The 27,411-nt window shown below is 34.8% G+C and overlaps 1 protein-coding gene across 1 annotated transcript in view; it reads left to right on the plus strand.

Annotated features, from left to right (window-relative positions):
* LOC149421912 (uncharacterized) overlaps positions 1–9,050 on the plus strand; it is a 66,724-nt gene extending 57,674 nt beyond the window's left edge. The window contains exons 3-7 of the mRNA XM_089634602.1: positions 369–541; positions 852–1,480; positions 3,873–4,000; positions 5,493–5,826; positions 6,800–9,050. Coding sequence (XP_089490728.1) covers positions 369–541; positions 852–1,480; positions 3,873–4,000; positions 5,493–5,826; positions 6,800–8,181 — 2,646 coding nt within the window. The 3' untranslated portion in view covers positions 8,182–9,050. The remainder of the gene's footprint in view (positions 1–368; positions 542–851; positions 1,481–3,872; positions 4,001–5,492; positions 5,827–6,799) is intronic.
* The last annotated feature ends 18,361 nt before the right edge of the window (positions 9,051–27,411 follow it).

The raw sequence follows: 27,411 nt of genomic DNA on the forward strand, positions 1-27,411 counted from the left end.
TTATTAAATAAATATTTTACTATGATATCAATATTAATTTATAAAATACCACAAGATTTAACAGTTTTCGAATTAATGTACCTTCTCAAGGGAGAATATTACTGACAATTAATCGTGCCAAACAGAATAATTGGAGAGCGCATCAAATATTTGGCTTGATTAAGATGTTAGTTGCTAGTGCATCGTAAGATTGATAACACAATTGTCATGAAAAAAACACACGGCATAGCCATGCATTTAGGTATTTTCGAAATAGAAGGTGTTCGGGTGTTTTGGGTGGTCGGCATTACAAGAACTCCTTATTTATGTATACGGTTCAGATCTTTAGTTTGATGTTTTGAGAAAGATTTCATCGCGTTATGTTTCAGATTTCAACAACAGAGTGGAACTTCCCTCCAAACGCTGATTTGCAGGTCAATGGAAATGTGGTACTGCTAGACAACAAGTGGGTCACGCGAGAGACCTCTCAAGTCTACAACAGTGTCATATGTGAATATTTTGTTAATCTTCCGGTTCACCAGATCGTTTACAATACGACATTGTGAGTTGAACAAATATTTATTTAGTATTGTTGAAAACTCTCTACAATAATTGAAAGTTTGATTTTAACATAAATATACACTTTTTAACCCATTCGTCTTCGCAATACTTATGCTACGTGAGGGATTAACATGCTATGTTAATCATATGGACATAATTATTATATTATTTGAAAAATTCTTCAAATCAAATCTCATTTGGAGAATTTTTTCTTTCACAACTACCCTAGTCTATAAATAGTATTGTGAATATGTGCGATTAAATTGTTTATATACTGAAAATCAATAAACATATTTTTTTATTATTTTCAGGGAGGACCAGCTATATTTCTATGTCCTGGGGGATGAATCAAGCTTATCAAATATTAGGTGCTTCACTGACTCCAAAAAGCATTACCCTGTTGAAGTTACCAACCAGCAAATGAGCGATAATCGGATCAACGTTCAGACGGATGGCGATGGTTTCTATTGGTGCTTGGAGACAAAAACGTCTTTGTTTGCTGGTAGTGAGTCAGAGAGAGTGTTGTTCGTGAAGGATAAAGAAGAACTTAAAAATACCCGTGCAATTTTACTTCAATTCAACTCCAGTGAATTTGCTCTAGAACATTTGACAGAGGAAGCTATAACCAGTATTCTAACATACGGCTATATTTCTGTAAACAGGGCTTTGATAAACTTGACATCTCCGGACCACGAGAAAAGGAGGCACGCCAAAAAGAGAAGATCCGTGCTGGAAGAGAGGCTCACCAATTTTCGTCACCTTGCAAAGCCTGTGTTCAAGGTAGTGACTATAAAAGGCATATATAACGATTTGACAGTTCTGATTCACGGCAAATTTCGAGAGATTGAAGATTTCGAAGAAAATGATTCCTACATTGTAAAATATGTGAGGAAATTATTAACTTGCCCGGAAACTGACGATTTACCAGAAACTGAATTAGGTACGATTAATTTAATATCTATCGATGTGTTAGCCCCTTTCACGTAAAAACTTACTGCTACTGCTTTTAAATTTGCTAATTTAAACTTTTCCCTTACCGTGCTAAAAAAATCCACGCGTTTCGGTGCTCTGTAGTCAATACCCATCTCAAAAAAGCGATTTAATATCGGAAAAATATGAATATTCATAGCTAATCGCTTATGTTTATTATATTTTATATCAAAAGTGATAATAATTATATTTTAATTGCTTAAAACATGAAAAACTCATCGGCAGATGCTAAAAAAACGTGCGAGAGGTCCACGCCTAACGACGGTCCGCGTCCGACTGGCTGGCGGCTGGCGGCTGGCACACACACAGCTGTGCAATCGTAGGTATCGATGGTCTAAATCAAAATACAACTGCGGACGTGTGGATTTCTCATGTTCCCGGGAACAATAAAGCGGAACATCAATAGCGTGTCATTTCCTCGCACACTCTAGCAGAATCACACGGTTGATTGTATTGGTGTATTTGTTTCCGATTCTTAACAAAAATCTCTGATTTTTAATTGACTTTCAAAACTATGTAAAATATTATTTTTTAATTCAGTGCATAAATGTATAACGGAGGAATATCTAAAATCTGAACCCAGAATTTATTATATTTATAGAGTTATTAAAGTTATTAGAAACAATGTGTAGCAAATACACACCACAGATAAGGAAAGGTTAAGAATCTCTGAAAATTATTCGTAACGAATGAATTTATAGGTTTAATGTTAAACTTTTAGTAAAAAGGAATGTATTAATGTGACGTCGGAACACGTGCTCAAAAAAATTATAATATATTCGCATTTCGTCATTAAATATATTAACAAGACCGGTCAGTGGTTGAGTGGGCATAGCGCTTGGGTCTCACCCGAGCGTCGCGTGTTCGATTCCTCGGCTGGCTAAGTCCTCCATCACAACACAAGCAACATTTTCGGCTTTCTGTGGTGGTAGTAGGAGATTTTCAAACATTGTTGGGTTATTCGTAACCCGGGAATGTTTGTCTTTCTTTTTAAAAAAAAAAAATATATATATATATAGCAGGTGCATGAACAAGTGTTCCGATATATTCGTAAAATACTAAAAAATTATTAGGAAACTCCCTGGTGTCCTGTTTTTAACAGGATTTTAATAAATCTGCAGTAATCATTTTTCTCCGTGTGATCGAATAATCTTTAATTTAATTTAAATGTATAATTTCACACAAATAAATTATGATACATATAACTGGCGCTAGTAAAATTAGATTGTTAATGTTAATGTTAGTTGTAAGTTTCTACATATGTAAATATATATGCCATTAAGACAGTAGTTATAAGTTATAAGCCTTAGTCTTAAGTCACTGGATATAACTCTTAGATGTAAGTCACGAGTTTTAAGTCAGTAGTTCTAGTAATATTTAAGAATTATATTTGTACAGCGCCCTTGAGGTGATTTTTCACGAAAACGGCGCTATGTAAATTAGCCAAATATTATTATTATATACTAAATTTGCTCCTTTTTCCAGAGCTATGATGAAAAATTACCACTCAAAATCGAAATGCTTCTTGAATGGCTTTTTCAAAATGATTTGAGATTTTCACAGCTTTTCTTTTGAGTATTATCAGGTTTTATTATTTATTATGCCATGTTGCGCTTCCTTCTTTGTTAGCCAATGTTTTGAACAATGTTACAGTATCCGTTATCAGGGCAGATGTATAAATTTCGATGGAAGTCTGTATTCACATATGTAAACTGAACACTATCAAGTAAACGTGATGATGATAAAGTGAAGTGACACCAACACAATAATCTGCAGTCAACAATCATGAAGATAAGGAAATCAAAAAAATATCAAAATGAGTTCATGTAATATAAAATATTCACACTAGGAGGATTGACGCGCGCGACACGGTATCAGTTTTTATGACTATGGCATCCCAAATTGGGTATGTTGTGAGGCTGAATGCAGCAGGGAGAAGGAGATGGGGAGAAGAGGAAGTTGGGAAAGTACAAGCTATTTCAAGCAATGTCTCAATTCTCAATGGTGGTCTTATACCGGGGCGATACTGAGGATATCTTCCACTCTGGAACGTGCCGCAAATACACTATATATTATTTTAAATAAGTAATTTGTGAAATAACACTAACTAATCAAATAAAACTTATTCGCGCACACAGGGATTTGAACCCGCGATCTTCCGCTTGCTAGAGCCCTACCCATCGACTCTGCCCTGAAGGCAGACACTGTAATGAAGACATTGACTAAATAAGTAGTATAATACCCCAAAAATAAAACACGATAAAGTTTTTTTATGATTAGTGAACAGATCTTCATACTTATATGTAACTTCCCTCAGAAATGAAAAGGTTTCTTTGTTGTAGGTGAAACAGCATTAGGAAAAGATCCCTGCGTCTCCAACGTCTGTGGAGGAAATTTTAACATTGGAGCGGAATGGGTCTTGACGGTGAACACAACTTGCGCTTCGTCAACTACCACAACAACAACTGAAGTAAGATTTTGATTGTCCATAAAAGTACCACCCTAAGATCAAAAACCAACACGTACCTTCCAAGTGCGTTAAATTCAATTAGAGCTTCCACTTGCGTTTGTACGATGTTGGGTGAAAAATTATGCCTGATATTATTATGTACAAATAAAGAACAGTATTTCTGTGCCTAACTAACTAAAACTAAACTAATTAACAATTTATCACTCTGTTTCTTAAAGAGGTAGGCATAAGAGACATACCGGCACACAACTCTGTCTCGGCAAATATTCGAATTCTTGACATGTTTCAACTCAACTATTTGATTTACTTGATCGTATCATGTCTTCTTAAACTATTTACTTTCGCATCCTCTACTGTTCGGTAGCGCATAGTAGAGGATGCATCGTAGGTTCTGCAATTATTACAGCCTTGCTAATAAATAAAAAACCCACCCGAGAGTTGAATGTTGATAATTAGATACACACATAAATACTGCATCAGTTCAGTTTTAAAATCGTACTAATAAACGCAGTTTGGTGACGGTGTAGTTGTAACAAATTGTATCCTAGCAACGTCGCTTTCGGCATGAGCTAGTTTTGGTCTCGTATCTCTTTACAAATCTATGTTTTCTCTGGAATCCGTTGATTGAAAAAGGATTGAATGAATTCATACTTTACAAAAATATATATGTACGTTTGTAGTACGAGGGTGTAATGTCATTGCCATTATTATAACTTTATCATGTTTAGGAATCAAACAGTTATTTACAGGATAATTACATTGTATAATGATGTAATTAAATGTATCATTAACCATATAAGTTCCCTTCCATCAATCACAAAAACACACACATATATATATATTTTATTTTTTAATTAATAATAATAATAAGAATTAAATTAAAAGAAAGACAAACATTCGCAAGTCACGAATAACCTGACAATATTTGAAAATCTCCTACTACCATAGAGTACTTGGAGGACTTAGCCAGCCGAGGAATTGAACACTTTACGCCTGGGTGGGACCCAGACGCAATGCCAAAAAAGTGCCGGTCAAAATAATTCTTCAGTCAACGCTAAAACATAGCTAAACAAGCCTTTTTCGTTTTGTAAGATATGTAAAAGTATCCATTAATTCTATTCAGCTGTTCAGCAACAGCTTAGCCCATGTAACATTTATTAGCAAGATTTTTATATTTACGGTGGATTATCACTTGTGTAAAATTAAAAAATTAAAGTTTATTAGTACAATTTGACTTATGTTTATTCTGGTTTTATGTTCATTCCTGAAGGGAAAATTTATTCCCTTAAATACCCAACAACAAGTTAATCACGATTTGACCGAAAACTGGAACGGACCTAGGATCCGCGCTTAACAGAAATAGTTAAAATAAAAAAAATCAAAATGGCGCGGATTGTCGAATTTACAGTCATCAAACGTGATGATGTTTGAAACACCCCAATCAAATAAATCATTAGGATAGATTTTAATTTTCTATTTTAAATATTTTTAGAGTCCTGACCAACAAGTGAACGACCTGGTGGATGCTATTGACGAAATTTTGAATGGACCCATCAACTCTTCAGTTCTTGGCTCCGCGGCCGTCATGATAAACGACGTCCTTTCTCTCCAGGACGGTGTGGACATTCCAGCCAAGGTGCTGCAGGGCCTCGACACCATGGTGGAAAGGATGGTACTGCCGGACGACATGAGCCACTTGATGATAGTGGAATCCAACCTGGCGATCATGGTCACGGACAGGAAGGGTCCCACACCAATATCCGGCATCCAGCTCAGTCAAGTCACAGATGGATTTACGAATGATTCTTTAAATGTTTTGACAAAAGGTATTTATTTATTTTCACAATTATTATCTTTCAATTTTTAATATTACTTAATGGCACTCCAATGAGCGAACAAATCCTAGGTCTAAGTTTCAATTCAAACTCTACCTTAATTTGTTGGTTCTTTATAAAAAAAATGCTTGAAAATATATATATTTTTTAAATTTGTTCAGCGGTAGTAACATATATTGTCTGTCGCCCTGTAGATAGTGAAATTACTTTTTTGATGGCTAATTTCACACATGTCGGATGGCCGAACGGCGATAAACCTTTGATAAACCTTTCAGACTTACCAGTTTGCACCCGGCCCCGTAGATAATGCAAGCTAGCAGACAAGAGGGTCCCCATAGAGAGATCGATAAATATACAGATTTTTTTTACATTATCTCCGCACACGAGGTCTTGAGGAAAGTTATTTACTTCAGGGCCTATGTCATATTTGAGGATGCTGAGGGGAGGGTCTTTCTGAGAAGTGAAGTTCTGGGAAGGAAAAGGGTAAAATGGGTGGGAAGAAAAGCTGGGGATCAGTATGTCCAGGAGAGTCGAACGTATGTATCTTCCCTCCCAGTGCTGTGCAAGGTGATGGATCGAGAGTACGGTTGTGTCTAAGCTTCTATCGTGTTCCATACCCACTGCATAAACGTTGTCGGTTATCCGGTACCCGGCAGCCGGACAAGTGGTAAGCTTGTCCAGCGTCTACTCGACTCGCCTACCCGATGCCAGACAATATCGGCCGACACACGTGAAATGACACGTGCAAGCTTATTCAACTCAGCGCCCCGTAGCCAGATACCCGCCGCTACCGGCCGGCTTCGTCCGGCATGTGTGATATTAGCCTAAGCTGTGCGTTCCATTCTGATATTCCAAGCTTAAGTCCCGGAGGCACCCATTTTCTGTGATGCTTAGTGAGTGCTGTTAAAGCAAAATGGATATTGTTTCGATCAATAATGCATTAATTCATTCTTGTATGTTTCAGATTCGGTAATAAATGAAAGCACAAAACACGAGATAATTGTTCAAATTCCTCCTCATTTAGGGACGAACCCACAATCACGATTATCTTTTCTGGTATTTAGAAATGATCGAGCATTCAATCCCAGCAACGGGTTGGGCGTGAGACAAAAGATTAATACTCGTATCTTAAGTATATCTCTGGAAAATACCACTGATTTTGAAGAGGGGGAATATGTAGATTTTCACTTGAGACCTTATGGCGGTACCAATAAGAACGAGAAGAAGATCTGTGCATTTTGGAACTTTGCACGAAACGGAAGCTGGTCTACTAAAGGATGTGAATTACTACCAACAACTGGACCAGGAGGCTTAGATACTTGCAGGTGCCACCACCTTACGCACTTTGCGCAACTGATCACAACTAACTCCAAACTAACGAAAGCCGATAATGATATTTTGACTATTATATCATTTGTCTGTTGCTCTTTGTCTCTTGTCGGTATCATATTTATTTACTTCACAGGCATCTTATTCAAGAGCTGGAGGGCTGATTTTATTAATAAGATTTGGTTGCATTTATCAAGCGCTGTGGGTATAATGATAGTTACATTTCTGTGTATAGCATTTGTCGACATGCGACAAAATCATAACAGTTATTGCGTTATATCTGGAGTTGCTTTGCATTACTCTGTTTTAGCCTCATTTTGCTGGATGTTCATAGCAGCTGTGGTATCTTATCAAAGGCTTGTGACAGTTTTTACCAAACCTCCTTCTCATAGACTTTTAAAAGCTGGTGTGTTTGGGTGGCTTTTCCCCATTGTACCAATTGCAGCTCTATTTGCATGGAACGCTGATAGTTATACGGAACACTTTGATGCAAACGATTTGAACGTTGAGTTTTGTTATCCAAGCGGATTAAGTTTTTGGCTGGCAGTATTTCTTCCAGTTGCTTTAGTTGTAGTCTGCAATGTTTTCCTCTTTGCATTTATAATTTATTCAGTTTTCGTAAGTTCTAAGATCAAGAGACATGGAGATAACAAGCAGATATTCCGAGGAGTAACTGTTGGATTTCTCCTGTTTTATCTTTTCGGCTTGACATGGGTGTTCGGGATGTTGTCAAATTATTTGATAATGGCCTATTTGTTTTGTATAACGGCGACTCTCCAAGGAGTGGTGTTATTCGTATTCTTTGTTATAGGAAACAAGAAAGCCAGGGATCTATGGCTTGTGAAGCTAGGCTTCAAAGAAGCTAAGAAAATTCCTATCACAACTTCAATTTCAAGGTCATACCCAAGTAAAGGCAGTAATAATAGCCAACCATTACAAAACAGAATCCTCATCAGCGAGTCGACTACCAGACCTCGGTCCCTTACTGGAAATAATGACAATGCCCGTTTTTCATGATCAATAACCGGTAGAAAGTAAGGGCTGATTCAAATCATGACCTGATAATTATGTTACTGAAGATAGAAATTCTTCAATTGCTTCATTTAAAAACCAGACATTGAGGGCATCATAATTTTTTTTCAACACCGGATATCTACTAGTAATGCCTGATGTTATTTCGTGATGTTTCGATAGTGCTTGTAATGTTGGTGTAATATATTTATTGAAATAAAATATTACCTACATATTTATTATATTATATTTGTGTTATCGAGAAGAACTGTTCTCATATAATTTTAAACTCGTACAAGAGATCTAACTTTTCAAGTACAATCGTACCCTCGGTTGGGGAACATTTTTAAGAAAATAAATGGAAAAAATGGATGGTAAAAACAAGGGAGGAAAGTGTGAGACTTATAATCTGGTCAATAATCATAGCTTAAACAACTCAGTTTGAATATTTTCAGTTTGAATCTTTCGTCTGGGCGATGGAATAAAATATCCAAAATGACATATTTTTGCACTGTGGTGGTAATTTATTCTTCAGTTTTCCAAATCAGTAAAATATTTAGATGACAATAATGCTGAGTGGTTTATCTTAAAACTACATATAGAATAAAAACTCCTTAGTTTTTGCTTGAGACGCAGGCTTTTTACAATTAGTGCATTATTATTATAAAAGTATAATAATAAATACTGCTTATTATTTCAAATTATTTGCATAACTTACAAAAAGTGTTCTTTCCTAAAATATTTAAATAAGCGCCATCTATGAAAGAGCAGGCAATGAATTTAAAAAATAACATTAAATTTGATAAACAGCATTTTTTTCTTAAATTTTTTAGTATTAATTACATCACTAGTTTTAAAGACACGTACCATTTTTACCAAATATTATGTATCTAAGTGTAAAATAATTGTAATAGCGTTTACCATTATAATTGGTGTTAAATGCGATTTATTTAAAGTAATGCCTTCACATGTCTCAAAGTGAATACATGTATAATTTTAAAAGCTACAATTATGTTTGTTTGTATTGTTTTGCAGATGTTTTTTTTTTTAAAGAGATCGGCTTTGATATACAAAAAATATAGAGATTGGTTCTGCAAAAACATATACTTTTTTACAATTAGTTTTTTTTTTATCATGAAGTATTAAAATTGTGATATGCGAATCATTTACAGTCTGTGAAATGTTGAAAAATGTATGATTGAAAAAATAAATGTTTTCGGCGTGTCATGTGAGTTTATGCCAAAGAGTTTTTATTATCATAGTCTGTATTGTAAAAACTTGTATAGTTTGATAGCATATCTAATAAATGATTTAGTTTTACATTCTATAATAACTTAAAATTATAATTTTTCATATCATGTATTAGCATGTGTTTAAAAATTTTATATTTGATTTGATCATGATGTAATTATTTGTTTATTTTGTTAATTTATAATTTTCATCTGATAAATTAAAATCATTTGTGTGTTTTCGTTGAGGCTAATTACGCATACAGTGTTGTTAGGTGACTTCTGATTTTTAATGTCATGATGAGCAGGAATAAACATTTCAGAAAATAATGTGTTAAATAGTTTTTATTTTTGGAATAACTTAGTGAGTAAAACCTCAAATTGTAATATTTAATAATTGAAGACAATATTAGCGATTCCTAAATGAAAATTTGAAACACAAAATCAGAAAAAAGATACGGTCACATCTAGGACTCGAACCTAGGACCCTTGCCTTGCCGGGGCACTGAGCTGAACAGAACTGTGCCCCGGCAAGGCAAGGATCCTGGGTTCGAGTCCTAGATGTGACCGTATCCTTTTCTAATTTTTCTGTTTCAAATTTTCGTTTAGGAATCGCTAATATTGTCTTCAATAATTAAATGTGAAATATTTTTTTAATTCAACAAAATATTTGTAAGTGCCACCGTTAGAGGTTGTTTTTAGGTGAATACCGCACAAGAGCCTCAATTGCTCCTAACCATCTGAGACTATGGCATCCCCAATTGGTGTATGATGTTATGCTGAACATAGTGACGAGGTGAAGGAGATAGGGAAGATGACGTTGGGAAAGCACCTGGCTATTCAGATTTGGTCACCAAACACGGCTAAAGCCATTTAAAGCAACAATTAAATTTTGAATTTAGTTATTACACCAGCACGATACAGAGAGTGCTATTTACTATGGATCGTGCCTTAAATACACTATAAATTATTATTTTAAAATTAAATGTGAAACGCAAATTTACTTTGGCACGCCGCCATTTGAACCATCGACCTCCGGATTGCTAGTCGAGAGACTCCTCTACCACGGAGGCCGTCCAAATATAATTGAAAGAAAGGTGATTTTTTAAGAAAAAAATCATTTTCGTGGAGAGTTTTTATTTTATTAACTCCACACAGGAAGAAAATCATTTCTCTCAGGGTCTATTTAACCTTAGAGGATGCTGTGTGGAGTAGAGGTGGGTCCTGTAAGTACTTTTCGTTACTGGGTACAGCGATTACAAGTACAAAAAAATACAAAGTATTTTATACCTACTGGTGATGATCTGGCTTGTAAACGACACAGACCATATGGGAATAATTAATTCCCTATGAAAAAATGGATTTATTACAAAATTCACTCTGCAGGAAAAGTAACAAATTATAATCCACCCACCAAATACATAAAAACAGTGAACTCACAGAATATATTACTCGCATTGAGTTTGCAGCGATTCCTTAATCTCCAAATTCGGCAGCGGACGGCAATCGGCACAATAACACTTGCATTCGCACCATGAAATTATAATCTGTCACGACAAGCTCTCAAGAGAGTAGAATTTAGAATTAAAAAGAATTAACATATTGTAATTCTAAAGTACTGTCACTTTATTGTGACAAAAATATTTTAATCCTTTAGTCTTAAATCGACCAACCAGGAATAGTGGTGCCCTCTTTTGTCAAACAATATAATTCGGATGAATCCAGCTGATTAATGCATAGATGACTGTATTTAATTATCACTTCACCTGCAGAGCAAAATCTATGCGAGAATTCCCAGAGAGGTCTATCCTGTCCACTATTTTTTAATTTTAAGTTAACTAAGTTTTAGTTTACTGCTTCTCCACCTACTTTGAGTGTCTGTGGACTGAGGACAGTGGTGAGCACTAAGCACAGCTAAGTAGGGGAGTAAAAACCAGAACTAACATTACTAGAGGTATTCCGTGATTTTTATTTGGATTTTATATTTGTACTTTCTTTGTGTAACATAGGTTACATAATCTAATATAATGAAGTAGGTAATAGGCACCACTTTTGGAGTTATTTTAAGTAAATACATCTATTCAAAAATACTAAATTGTATATAAATGCACAATATTATATAATTGGGGAACACTGGACAAGTTTTTCTCGCAGATATTTTAAATAAAAAAATATTAAGGAAAATTTTTGTAACAGCCTGTAGCGAGCTAAACGTTTTCAACGGATAATGCGATTGAATATAAACTTTATCGTTATTTACGCATACTACCGTAAGCTGAATACTCATCACTGTCCTTTTTCCTCGTACACCTTTCCAATAGGACCGAGCGAAAAGGCTTATCAGTATTTTACAGCACGACGCATCACAGCAACCGTCAAAATATACCTATCTCTTTCCCCCTTCCGTGGAGTGTAGAGTAAATCTGGGGTGTCAGAGTACTCCCATTCCACTTCACTAAAGAAATACCATTGGCAAAAATACTTCTTTGTTCCTTTTCCCCATACAACTTTCTAACAGACTAAAGTGAGAAGTCAGTAGTATTTTAAAGTACGAAGTACTTCAAGGCCTGTAATATTTACAAATACTTAGGAACCAGGTATTTTGAAGATTTGTCACAAGTACAAAGTACGGCATGAATATACCCCATACTTTTACTGGGTACGATAAATACGCCTCTCCTCTAGTACCATATAGTACCTACGTGGAGGGTCTTTTAAACGAAGGGATGAAGAGGAAAAGTTTTGGGAAGGAATGGAAGATGGTGTTGTGTCTTATTGTAATATTTATCCATATAATTTATTTTCTTCAAAGCCTGCTGTGTGCAGCGTTAAAACATTGGTGAAGAGCGGACGAATACATTTTTTATGGAATCTGCAACGCTTCAAATAATTTGATTGTCTCTAAAATATATAAAAAAATTATATCTCTTATGAGTATGAGAAATATGTTACAAGTAAGTTTTTAGATTCTCACGGCCAAAAGCATTTTTGTTGTTTGTTTTTGGGGTGTTATGCCGTGTTGCGCTAACTCCTTCTTTAGCCGACGTTTCGGACAGCGTTGCAGTGTCCATCATCAGGGCATATCCGGTAGATCCGAAGATGTGAAACGTCGGCTAAAAAAGGAGTTAGCGCAACACGGCATAACACCCCAAAAACAAACAACAAAAATATGTTACACGGCTTAAAATTTGGGAGGCGGGTATGGGTACCGCCGCCTCGGGAACCAATAATTGGATAACCATCACTTCTGCTGTAGGTCACGCCAAATGGTTCGCTAATTTTGGCGACTTAGCAGGGATGCCCGGGCTCATGGGCGACAGATTGCTTGCAGAAAACACTGACAGTATAAAACATTAACTGGAGAATTCACCTACATCCTAGCTATTTCTCACAGATTGACATAGCAGGCGATAAAACATAAATAAACATTTGCAAATTATTTTTTACATAAATTTGAAAGAAAAAAAATATATACTAGGAAAACAGCTTTAAAGTTTCTTCCAAAAGTACTGTGTGTATCAAAAAATATGTTAGATTCCTTAAAATTTGATTTTTTATTTTATTTATTTAACGCCCAGAGGGCTTTTACATGGTTGGTAGTATAATTTTAATTTGACAGATACTTTGAAACATAAAAAATAAGAATAAAATTACATATGATAAAAGCTATACAACAAGTCATACAAAAACAAGAAACAAAAACAGAAAATTACAGCTATTTGTAGGTTTACATGATGTGTTTAGGAGTATTGTTGAAATAAATGTTTTAAATGATCCACAAAACTGGCCAAGTTGGTATTGAATATGTCAACATCACCTGAGTAATGATTTCCCATGGTGTGAAGTCGTTGTATCGGAGAGTGGGCAATGTAGTTACGTTTATGTGTGCTGCTGTAGAATATTGTATTTTGTCGTGTTGTTACTGTGGGTGTATTGTTATTTTGACATTCTTCTGATTGGATCCCTGATACCAGCATTTGTGCGCGACCAGGAAATGTGAGGAATGTCAGTTGTTCTGATTGGTATTTTAAATCGTATTGAGTTTGAGTAAGTCGGGACAATCGATAAAGTAATTGCAGACTTTATACAGGTTCATGAGGTTAAGTTATGGTTAGAGAGAGGAGATGTTATATTTCGATGGTTTATTTATGTATCCCCGTTTAGATCATTCTAAAAAAGAGGTACTGCTGACCTTTTTTTGGAAACTTTCAGTACTATAGATGCCGTAAAGTGGGATCCACATGGAGGAACGAAATGCAAGTTAAGAACGGACCAGCGTATACTATCTAAAGGAGAAGATAGGTTTCAGGTTTTCGAAATACACAGACGTTTCTGATAACAATGCCCATAATGCAGTAAGCTATATTCACAAAATTCTCAAGGTACGCGTCGAAATGATGTTTGGAATCAATAAGTACGCCTAGATCACTTATACAGTATACGTGTTCGAGTAAATAGTTTCCAATATAATAATTGTTTATGACAGTGTTGTGATTTTTTGTGAAGCTTATTTGTTGTAACTTAGCCCGTCGTCTCATTGGCTTGGTATCGGTACAAAGTCGACAAAAACTGAAAATTCCACAATGAATCGTTTTCTGCTCACGGTCACCGGTTTTGTCGATTTCGTACCGTTACCGAGCCAGTGCCCTGGAGGAACATAAATAAAAAATAATAAAGGTCAATTCCACACAAACAACATATTTAATATATGTAATGTAATGGTACATTTATAAACGATATCTCTTGTACGCTGATGATGATATTATAAAATAATGTATCAAAGTCCGTCGTCCCACTGCAGTGGTAATCACCGTCGTCCCACTGCAATCAGCGTAACTTTTTTTATTTGGAAAATCACAGTTTATAATATTGTTTGTTTATGTGTAAAAAATTACAGCTAAAAAGTATTTTTAAACTACGTAAAGTACCTGTCGTGTTCTGTCAAGCTGTTATTTATACTAAGAAAAACACAAGTTTAACTAATCCGCCGAAAGTAAAAAACTATCTATCGTGAAAAACAACGAAAGTTCAACTTGTGGAAGTGTTATTTCTTAAATCATTTGCTTTTAAGCACATTTTTAAAGTTATAAACTAATCATCCATAATAATTGTTTCACTAACAGAAGTACCTACCAAGTGATATTTACAACAACAAGTGCGTTCATTGGCTGCCTTTGATTATGAGCTCACTTCTCTGGGCTCCAATTGGTTGCCTTTGATTATGAGCTCACTTCTCTGGGCTCCAATTGGTTGCCTTTGATTATGAGCTCACTTTTCTGAGCTCCAATTGGTTGTCATAGTGTTTTGAAACTTTAAATATTTTCTCCATTCTAACAAATCGAAAATAATTATTTTATTTAAAAAATACTTCGTTTAACCTTTGCCGTTGAAACATATGTTTAAAAATTATGGGGAAAAAAAAGAACTCTGTTAAAAGCCCTATAATTGCTTCCCCTTACACCTCCCAGTCTGAAGAATCGGACTCCGACGCTGATGAGATTGAAGCCGAAAATAACCCTGACCTGAGTCATGTATCAGGACATAAAATATTATTCGGGACTCAAATTGCCCTAAAAGCCTTACAGGACGCATTGGCTGAAAAGCCATCCAAAGTGTCTAAAGAGCAGCAGCTCAAAGTATCGAGAAACGTGACAAATGTTCTCGGTTCCGTTGCCCAACTTTTGCTGGAGAAGGAAGAGCTAAGAGGAGACCTTAATTCGGCCCTAGCTAATATCAAGGTCTCGCAGGCCGAGAAAACAATGGCCGAAAATTATACAAAACAGCTGCTGGACAAAATTCAACAGTTTGAGTCAGATCTGGGTCCAGTAATGCGCCGTGTGGCTGATGCAACAGAGGCTAGCCTTTCATTTGCTGAAGTTACAAAGAAAAAACTCCCAGTGCCTCCACCACTCACTCGTACCAGTATCAAAATAGGGAAACCAAGACCATCTGTATGTTTTTTTCCCAAACTACCGGGGGTCGATGATAGCGATGGGACTAAAAAAATTATTAAGGACATCGTTAAGCCATCGCAATTAGGAGTGAGGATAACGGGAGTAAAAAACAAAGGAGTCATTATCCACACTGCCAGCAACCAGGAACAAGAAAGGATTTTAAATGATCCTGTTATATCCAGCTCTGACTTGCTGAGTGCCCGTCTTCCAGTTAGGAGGCAGCCAAGGTTAATATTTTTTAACGTGCCCCGTGAACTATCGGATGAGAAATTTTTAGAGAATGCCCTCTCTGGAATCTCTGAAGGTGACAACTTTAAAGAGTGTGCATCCAAGTGCAAACTTAGTCATATGGCTGGAGCTCGAACCGGACCGTCTTGCCACAGAGTGTACTCGGTGCCCGCTAACATTCGTCATGCATTGGTGCAACAAGGTCGTGTATTCGTGGACTGGACCGTTTGCGGTGTGCGTGACTTTGTAGGACTTACAGTGTGTCTGAACTGTCAAATGGTTGGACATTCTCACAAGTACTGCAAAGATACAAAGAGATGCTCTCACTGCGGTGTAGAAGGACACGCGCGCGAGGCCTGCCCCGCTGCTGCTGCAGCACCCAGTTGCGCTACATGCGCACGTTTCGGAAAGCCTGCAGCTTCCCGGGCCCACCCCACTGGAGATAAGGACTGCCCGGCGTACAAAGCGGCTTTATTGAAGGATCTCTCCACCATCGACTATGGCGTTTAATCATACGGAAAAAGATGGCGAGGCAGTGGCTGTTGATGCATTAAATATACTATATCAAAATGTGAGGGGTATTCGAACAAAGATCGTAAGTGTGCGCAATGAAATTTTAATCAATAATTATGACATTATTTATTTTTCTGAAACATGGCTGAACTCAACAGTGTTTAGTGAAGAACTGTTTGATGACAGATATATAGTATTTAGGAGAGATCGTGAGTCAACCAAATCTGCGTCTAAAGAAGGTGGCGGAGTTCTAGCCGCCGTTTCTAAAAAACTTCTTGTATCCAGAAAAACGGAATGGGAGAGTGACAATGAAGATTCGTGGCTTGTAATTAAGTCTCGTTCCAACTCGCTCATCTTTATTTGCATCCTCTATATTCCTCCTAGTGTAACTGTAGACAATTATTGTAATCAGATTGAAAAATTACAAGATCTGTATTTAAAGTATTCAATTTCCAATTCACAGTTTATTATTATTGCTGATTTCAATTTGCCCGAAATAAAATGGTTACCTGACAATTCATTTAAAAATAATGTACTTTCACCTTCTAATTATAAAAGCATGAAAGCACACAGTCTTGTCAAAGTTTCATCAATTTGCAACTTGTATCAATTCAATAATGTACTAAATACAAATGAAAATTTATTGGATCTTGTTTTCTCTGATAAAGTTAACATAGATATACATATAGCACCAGGTTTAACCAAATTGGATCAATATCACCCTTCATTTGAAATAATGGTGAAACAAAATAAAGATCAATTTTTATAAATCAATAGAAGTGACTCAAAATATAACTTCAGGAAGGGAAACTTTCATGAATGTCGACAGGATCTATTATCTGTTAATTGGATAACTCTTTTTAAAAATGAAAATGTGAATAGTATGGTGATCTTGTTCTATGAAAAATTATGGGAAATAATTGAAAAACACTTTAAAAAATATATTTCTTAAACAAAAAATCAATATCCTGTCTGGTTTAATCAGCAATTGATTGCTCTTTTTAAGAAAAAAAACAACATTAGACTTAATGTAAAAAAACATGGTAACGAGTCAGATTATAGAGAATTTTCTTATTTAAGGAAAGTTACAAAAAAAATACAAAGCGAATGTTATAAATCATACATCAACTCTGTCGAAAGTGGTCTGCAAGGTAACATAAAGGTGTTTTGGTCATACTCAAAATCATTACGAAAAACCAATTGTATTCCTAAAGTAATGCATCTTGACGATATTTCCGCAAATGAAGGTGAACACATAGCAAACATATTTTCTAAATATTTTTCATCTGTTTATACCAATTCGGAATCATCCACTAATGGTTCAATGCCAAACATAACTGAACACAATCAGAGCAATTTGGGTAAAATACATATTGGTGCAGATGAAATAAAATGTTTTTTGAGTAAAATAGATTCCAACAAGGGTCCAGGCCCAGATAATATTCCTCCTTTCTTTGTCAGTTGCTTTGCAGACTCTTTATGTTTACCGCTTTTTATAATTTTTAATGCATCCCTAATCACGGGAACTTTTCCTGATCTGTGGAAAAAAGCACATGTGGTACCAGTATTAAAATCGGGAGACCAATCTTTAGTAAAAAATTATAGACCAATCAGTATATTATCCTGTTTTGCTAAGGTTTTTGAATCTTTGATATATAAAAATATTTTTTCGCATTTTAAGCCCCTTCTCTGCACTAGGCAACATGGGTTTGTTCCTCAAAGATCTATTAACTCAAATCTTTTGGAATTTTGTAATTATGTATGTAATTCTTTTAATGAAAGATTACAAGTAGATGCAATTTATACTGATTTCCAAAAAGCTTTTGATAAAGTTAATCACTCCATCTTATTAAAAAAACTTGAACAAATAGGAATACATGGAGATCTACTTCGCTGGGTGAAATCATATTTGTATAACAGAACTCAATTAGTTCTTATTAATGGATACAAATCATCCCCTATAATTGTAACTTCCGGTGTACCACAGGGTTCAAATCTTGGCCCCCTACTTTTTCTTATATTCATAAATGACCTTGGCTCGAAATTAAATTGTGATTATGCTTTTTTCGCCGATGATCTTAAAATTTTTCGTAAAATCAAGTCTGTTTCCGATCATCAACTGCTTCAAAACGACCTCGACACACTTAATAACTGGTGTACTGTCAATGATATGCACTTAAATGTTGAAAAATGTTACATTTTAAACTTCACTAGAAATAGAATTATAAAGGATTTTTCTTATGTTATTAATAATATTATTCTCAAAAAAGTATCTTCAATAAGAGATCTAGGAATCACTCTTGATTCTAAATTCATATTTGATGTACACATTAACGACATTAAGTGCAAATCATTAAAAATGATGGGATTTATTCATAGAATATGTAAACCTTTCCAAGATCCTCAGTCAATTCTAACTCTTTACAATGCCTTAATTAGAAGTAAACTTGAATATGGAAGCTCTATTTGGAATCCACATTACTGCAAATATGAAAATATTGTAGAATCCATTAAAAAAAAAAATGCTAAGAATGTTATCCTTCAAATGTGGATTACATGACCATCTTAGATCATTATGACGTACGTCGTGATTACTTCAAGATTGATACACTTAAAACTAGAAGGCAATTGACTGATCTCATATGTTTACATAAAATTATTCACGGTCAATTTGATACTACATTATGTCTTAGCAATATTAAAATAAATGTCCCCAATTCGCATTGTTTAAGACAACATAATATTTTTCACCTGAATACATTTATAAATAATATCGCCTACTTTAGCCCTCTGACCCAGATGTGTCGACTATATAACAAGATAGAGTGTGCTGAAATAGATATTTTCGTCGATAATTTGTACGGATTCAGAAAAAAAGTTCTGGCGCTATTAAAAAATATTAGCTAATTCATTGTGTCAATTTTCTCTCTATGCATACCTCTCGTATTTCTTATGCCTCTTACCACTTGTAATAATGTATAATGTAATGTGTTACTTGAGCGAGCTTGTATATGATTGTGTATTTTATTTTTATTTTTTGATGTTTTTGTTTTCTAATTGTATGTATCTGTATTTAATTGTATGTATCTGTATTTAATTTTTTGTATCTTTATTTAATTGTAGATTTTGTAATTGTACAATAACTGAGTTTTTATAAGTGGATTGTTCTCACGTAAGTGTGATCATCTGTAAAAACCCAGTATAAATAAATAAATAAATGTGTAATTTACCTGAGAAATTAATTATAGATTTCATTTCTATACTAACACATTATGTATTTAATAATTATACAGTACATCTACTTCATTTTATTTAAAATTACAACAAGAGTTACCACATAATGTATGTACTATTTTGGTTTATTTGGGATAAGAATACATTTTTAATAGAGATTTCACATTTATTTTCGTTGTAACACAATCTGAGCATTTTGATCAGAATTTGAGTGCCGCGTGCGAATTTTCAATTCAATTCCCTTTAATAGTTCAAAACATTCGGTAGTTGCTTACGATTTTATACAACCATATCTGCAAACTGTTTACGCACACTCAATGAATCAAATTTTGAAAAATAGAGTCGCAACATGATTATAAATTATTAAATCGATTGTGCGATTTGTAAGAAATGTATTTCATGATTTTCTTTCTGATTAGATTCAATTTTATTTTTATATTTTTAATGCGTAAATGAAACCCCCATAGTCGATACAACCTCTAAACTCTATATATATTTCTTTTTGTCTTTTCTTGAACCAATAAGTGGTTATTCTGACAACAAACAGAAAGCTACGCTACTAAGTCACCTGTAATTTGATAATAACGGTTATTCATGGGTTTGTACAGATTGGAATCAATGGAAAATAATTTATTATATTTCATTTATACGTCATTTTTTATACTTTGTACTTGTAACTTTATACCTATGTTAATGGCACATGTCGTGGCGTATGTTTTTTTTTTAAAAAAATAAATAATCCATTTTCTGGCTCACATACGACGTTTTTTGCACTTTTTCAAATTCTATAGTTTGTTCCGTAAAAGGTCCGAAATCATATGGACGCACGCAGCGATAACTTCACTTGACGCCATCTTGAGTAACAATATCGCATCAATATCGATTCAAGTTAAATTGAAGTGTCTGAACGAAATATTGTTCCATTTTTGACGTTCAATAAAAGTCGTTTTACTATGATCGCACTGTATGAAGGGGTTATATAAAAGATAAATATGAATTATACGATTGCAAAAAAAAAATACTGATAACTCATAAAAAAATTCAGATAAAGGTATTGATTTTTAACCGTTTCTAAAAATGGCATTTATTTCGTGCGGTGTTGTTTGCGTGCATAGTAATCAATGTTTTTACCGGTCAAAGGTGATATCTACATAATATAGGTATATTAATTAACTATTTTTCAAGAACTTTTAAATTTAAATCATGATGAAAGAGAAAGGGGCATTTTGGCCCGAAGCTCTGCATGCCATTATTTAAAAAAAATCAACTTCCACAATGTTTTGTCAAATATGAGGTTTTATGCGTATATTAATATTTACGAAAATAGCACTATTTTTCATAATAGTAAATGCAAATCAAAGGTTTGTTTTAAAAAATGCGTTAAAAAAGTAGTTGTAGGTAAAAGCTTACCAACTTACATATTGTAAGCGGCTGAAAGAAATAAATACGGGCAAGTGACGACAAGTGTTTCGGTCGTAATTTGAAATTTTAATATTCAAAACGTTGTTGAAAGGCTATTTATTCCTGGAGCAAAAAAAAATTGTTTTTATACTCCAGTTTGTAATTTTTTTCTTTAATTTTTGGTAAAAAAAAATAACAAAAATAGTGATTGTACCCTATTGCGCCCCATTACTCGCCACTCGCCACGTATAAATAATGGGCGTAACATATTATCTTTTACTAGATATCTTACATAAGTACATTTTAATTTTGCTCGCTGAACTTAAGAGTATACAGTTTTTTCTTAAATATATTCATTCTATTTTCTGATGTCCAGCTATTGGGAAGGAGATTTTATATGTGTACACCCTCTCAGCCTATGTTTCTTTTCCCACTTTCAGTCTCTGCCAAATGCGTGTATAGTTAATTATGTTGTCTTGTGTAGTTTTTTTATAACTTTATTTTGTATTATTTGTAGGTCGTTTAAATATGTAATGTATATGTTTCCCCATATTTCAATTAAATAATTTACTGGACTTTAACTGGATTAAACTAAAGTATAATCCCATCTTTACGCGTGTTAGTAGAAGATGGTCTATTCTACCTAATACACCAATTAGTGGGATCATTTTGTTCTTTTAGTTTTTGTATGTGGGACTTAAATGATAAGTGTTTATCGTAGTCCCAAATATTTTTCACCATCTGAAATTTTTAGGTTTTTTCCTTTTATTTGCAATGGTTTACGTAATGGCGTTTTTTTTTGGTGAGCTTAAGATCATGTAACTCATTAAAATTTACAAAATAAACACTAAATACTAGTACATTTTGTTGCACATAAATGTTACATAAGTTTGTTTGGCATAAAATTTTCCTGATAGAAGGTGCATTTGAGCTTATACTCATAATTTTGAATTACAATTGCCACAGAAGCCTAACTGTCACAAAATACTTATTGCAAACAAACCAAACAACATCATTATCAAAAAACGGTATCCCACCATACAATGTTTCAATTGCTGTCGTTTTGGTCATAAAAAAGTTGCATACAGATCCTCACCCAGATATTTTAAATGTGGAGAAAACCACCCAACTGACCAATGTTCTTCTTCCTTCCCACCTAAATGTTTCAACTGCTCGGCCTCTCATTCCACCATCTCTCTTCTTGCCCAGAACAATCTCGTCAACAAAAATAAACTTTCAATACGATCATCAACAGCACAACTCACTACTCTTAAAATCCAACGGTTCATCTCTGTCAAATGCCACAAATCGGTGCGTAAACAATTATAATTCATCCTCAACTAACGCTTACAACCTTTCTGAAAAACTCTGAAAGACAATTTTTCATTTATCCAAACCATTATCATGCTTTTAATTGACCTAATTTCTTCACAAACCAATCTACCGTCCAAGGCTGCTTCTATTGTTTCCACATTAAATTGATGTATTCAAAATGATTCGACGAGATATCTTCAGTGGAACAGCCGGAAAGGTATTTCTAACAAATCTAACCTCTTAACCTATTAAATTCAAACCTTGTTTCCGTGGCTGCTATCTCGAAGACATGGTTTACTACATCCACCCACTTATATGTGGGAGGGTACTCTTGTCTCCGCGATGATCGCCCGGATGTAACGGGCGGTGGTGCCGATAATGATTATGTAAATAATAGTAAACGAAATCTGAAAGCAATTAATATAAATATGTTCGACCAAAAGGGTAATGAAAAAAAATCGCCTTTGGTACTGTCTCAGGATTAACAGGTTTAGTCTATCACAATAAATTACTTCACACTAGAATTGTCATGTCGTTGTACTCTCGGTCCACATCAAACACGGTAAGCTTTATGTGATTTTGTCAACCACCTACAACTACATTTTGAAATATATTTAAAAAAAATCAAACATAACTCTATAGCGGAAAGAGGTAAAATTAAATCGCGAAGTAAAGCAAATTGCACTGATTGTAACGCGTGCATGTGTCACTTTTTGGGGCAATCCGTTAAAGAAAATGCCGAAAAATTTAAAACGAAAGTGGGCCTCAAATTATACGTCTTAACTTCGACATGCGCACGCTTAAGTTTAGTCATTGAACCATGTGAATAGTTATCTTAACCAGTACTCTGTGTTTTACAAACAAGATGTGGTTATCTTGTTGCTGACTGCTTTCAGATAAGAAACTATTGTTATGTTTTTGTTTTCATTATTTGGGTTATTTTGTATACAAAAAAGCCGTGTGTACAATCAAATAGAATTCTTTTATTTTTTTAGATAGTAGGGAATTCTCGTGCATTTTGTAAATAATTTATTTCAATAAAGATAATTATTTTATTATGTGCCTCTTTTTTTTAAATGCATTTCCAATTTTTTGTAGTTGTTTTAAAAATTGCGTGCTATTTCTGCTCTGAAAACGGTCATGCGCCATTTTGACCGCTACGTCACACCTTTGCCGCTGCCGCCGCCATCGGTTTGCAGGATCTACTCGGGCCGGTCAACAGTGACGTCATCGTTCGCCCTTGAACGCTTGATCAATCACCGGGCGTTTTTAGCTGCATTGAAATATTTCGTTCGCGCCTGTTTTTAAAGTCATTATAACTTTTAAATGATTTTTGAAAATTATAAAAACTATGTATTCTTGTGTCTGAAGTGTTTCTACATGTGAATAATTAATAATAAGTGATTTTTTGGTGTGAAGAGAATTCCCTATTAATTTACTAAAAATAAAGGTACACGGAACACGGCTTCCTGATCCGAGTCCATATTTAATACTGCAGATGGCTACAAACAAGACTTATTTGTAATATTATAAAAATCCTCAATTCTCTAAGCGAATCAAAGTGTAGGAACCGATCGCGTAAATAATATTTTAGTTTATGGCAAGGTCCATTTGGCAACACCGAAACCACACAATAAACTATTGCAAGACTCCCCGTGGTCGCCTTATGATAAATTTGTCGCGTTGTATTAAATAAAAGTCATATAATGAACGATTGTTCATTCTTCATTGATCTTCACCATTCGCGACACAAGCACCTGCGTTTAGGTAAGGCGCAGTTTCACACTGCTAAACTGGACGGATTGAGACAATATTCGTTTGGGTCTCTGGCCATCTACATAGGAATTGAGGATAACAAGAATGCACAGAGGCGGATTTGCAGTCTCGGCCGCCCTAGGCCTCAGACCATGTAGCCGCCCCTTTCTCAGTACCCATCATATTGACCAGGAGTATCCAAACTTTTCAGTAAGTTCCTAGGGTCAAAACCGTTTTAATTTTCCTGCCATTATCATTCATGGTTCATGGGGTGAGATTTGTCCCGGTCTTGGCGGCGGATACGTCTGCCCACCTGCTGCGTGGCGGGCCGGATCGAGAGAGACTGGGTGAGGGAGGCCTTTTGACCTTTCCAGCCGGACTATCTTGACCCATCGCCTTGCACCGCAGTTGGAGGGATGTATTCATACGTATGCACTCCTGGACACACTAATCCCCAGATTCCTACCCACTTCTCATACATTTAAACTTCCTATCCTTCCCTTCCTTAAAAAGACCCTCAACACAGCATCACCTAAGATGACATAGGTCGTGAGGGAAAATATTTTCCTCAAAGCCTCCTGTGTGGAATTAATGTAAAAAAATACGCTTGCTAAATTCGCTAGTTCAATAACTGTATAATTGTCGATTGTCGCAGGCCGGATTGATGACATTGGCGGGCCGTTGTTTGGAGACCCCTGATATAGACTATAGACTACACAATGAATTTACTTTATTGACAACTTTTATCGAAATCGATTCAGAAATTTAGTTAACTATAATAGCTGCTAGTTTGTAATATTTTCTAAGGTTTCAAGGATTTGAATTTTTAAAAAAGTTTAAGGTTAAATTTATTTAACTAGTTTCAGGTTTATTCTCATACAATAATATATAAGTGTTTCACAGTTACAATTAGGGTTGCCAGATACGGGCGAGCGACGGAGCATGATAGGTGTGGCGAGGGCGGCTGCGGGGCGTGGGGGCGCGCTGTGTGCTGTGTGTGAACACGCTCTTGCATATCGCTATTTCGTACGTAGAATATTTAGGTACTTAGGAAGTTATTTCTTGTTATCATCTGTGACTTTTTTGTCACGATTGGCCGCCCCTAATATCTGGCCGCCCTAGGCCCGGGCCTACATAGGCCTAAGGGCAAATCCGCCTCTGAGAATGCAGATTCTATCGCTAAACTTGGAACCACCATAACACGGACATGTGCCTAGCATGGTGGTCGAAAAATCCTCAATGCATGTATCAAACAATTCCATGAACTAAAATTTAAAAAAAAAACTCTGGTTTTATTCCATTTGATTTTAGAATTCCTATCCCAGACGTCTTCTCTGTTCTTAAATTCAACATGTCCGATTCCTGGGAAGAAATCCCGAAAAGGATATTTCTATGCTGGAATAAAAAATCATATTCCAAGTAATTAATTAGGTCCTCGGGTTGTCCTAATTTTAAGGCTGATCATGGAAATATGTCTATATGATCTCCTTATTTGTGAATGTAGTTATTTGTGATAGAACCATCTTTCAATATGAAGATCTAGAAGGTTAAGGTCAGTAATAAGTCTCATTTGTACTAGTACCTAACTCTCGATAGATCTAATTGTTGAAATTTCGCAACCAGAGAAACGGGACCGATTTCATAACCTGTTATATAATGAAATATGCAATATTATAAGGTGTTCGTTTTTCTTAGGATCTCTCTCCTCGTCTACCGGCAGATATTTTCGGTAGCATCTGAAATTAAATAATTTGTGTTTTCCACTCACCGACTTTGATTTTTGTACAATTATTCTTTTCGGGTTAGTCAATCGACGATTGTAATCAAAGTTTCAATAATTTATCTACTTGCCGGTCTAATTCAGTCTAATATTTGTTTCCGCTAACCAACTAACACGCCGTTTCCCGCAAGGGTAGGCAGAGAGGACGAACCGCCAAACAACTCGGTCTTGGCACACACTCCTTGCCTTATTCACGTTTATCCATCGTCTTATACATACTCTTCTATTATTCTGACTCTTGACATGGCCCGACTCGAGTATCTGATTCACTTGATCGTGCCATGATTTCCTCGGGCGTCCCCGACTACTTCTACTATATTATAATACTCTCCTCATACTCCTTTCTTCATTCATTCACTACTTTCTTCCTTCGTTTATGCTCCGCTATTTATATATACTTCCTGTACATCTGCAACTAACTAAACAGGTTTTCTCAATCTGATCGCGATTCTAAAGTCTTGATTAAATCTTTTATTAATTATTTTAGCTGAGTGCTTACTTATATTTAAACAAAGTTTTTCAGAAACATTATTTAAAAGAAAAGAGACAGTTTTTTTTGTAATTACTATATTTTCGACTTTATGTCCGGGTTAAATCTTCCCCATAGGAAAAACTAAACCCTTCCACAAATGATCATCTAGTCAATCAACATTATGCAAGTGCATTAAATGAGCAAAATAAATACAGAACAATACAAGAACAACACGTCAACTCACCAGAGATCAAATGGTTATTTATTAAGTTATTTTTTTAAATTTTGTCATGTAAAACTATATGGGGTTTATTATGACTAATCGTCCGGTCTGTTAGTATAGTTTTATCAAAACATTAATATTATTATTATTATCCTGAGTGAGCGCTGGGACCAAGCTCACTCAATACCACGCTCTGCATAGTTGTACTCTGTGTTAATTTATTCTTGACATCACACAGTAAATAAATAAATACCCACTCATTTCATGAAGTAATACTCTTGTAATTTACAAAACATGATTTTACCATATCGAAATTTGGTTGGAAATAAATATTATTTATATGTACGCCTAAAAAGGCTTTTAAATAAAAGTGATACATGATGCAGTTTACATTGGAGAATATCTGTATTATACAGGAGATACTGACAGTAAATAGATGTAATCCATTGTAAATTAGCTACAAAATACAAAGTTGTAAAATTGTGATTACTAGTATAATGATAAAATATTTAGAAATGATTTAAAAAAAAAAAACTAAATATGAAGCAATATTAGTAAAACGTAAGAGTAACATAAAGTAAAAAAGAAATTACAATAACACTACAAATAAGACAAATCATTAAAACTAATTTATCAACGCTACTCTTATTTATAGGATTCGACAAAGTGTTGGTATAGATTATGCTTAAAGATGATCAATTGAATCATCAGTATGTGGTGGAAATGGGAAAAAAAACTAAATTTAATGGGAAACTAGTTGGCCCGGGCAGACGTTGTCCTGCCGCAGACCGCCTTCTATGAAGGGAAGTTAAAATTTGTGGTTTATTTGTTTTGCGGAAGAGAAATCTAAAAAAAAATCAACGATTTTTTTTTAAATAAATCAATACGCCTCTAATATTAATGCCATAGTGCAAAGAAGCAAATGTTTACAGAACTTTGTCAACTTTTTTGACATTTATATATTTTAAGTTTAAAAAAAAAAACACAGATTGTAGTGTTTAGACTTAAAACCACATAAAAATCTTACAATTCACCTCTAAAATATAAATGTTTTAATCGTGGTTATCCGTCTGTTCTAAATCAGTTCATAGTATAATATTTAAAATTTAGTTTTTGTAAGAAAGGTTTTAGGT

The sequence above is a fragment of the Hesperophylax consimilis genome, chromosome 8 (genome assembly GCF_061612785.1).
Source record: "Hesperophylax consimilis isolate HC1 chromosome 8, BYU_Hcon_1.0, whole genome shotgun sequence".
Lineage (NCBI taxonomy): Eukaryota > Metazoa > Arthropoda > Insecta > Trichoptera > Limnephilidae > Hesperophylax > Hesperophylax consimilis.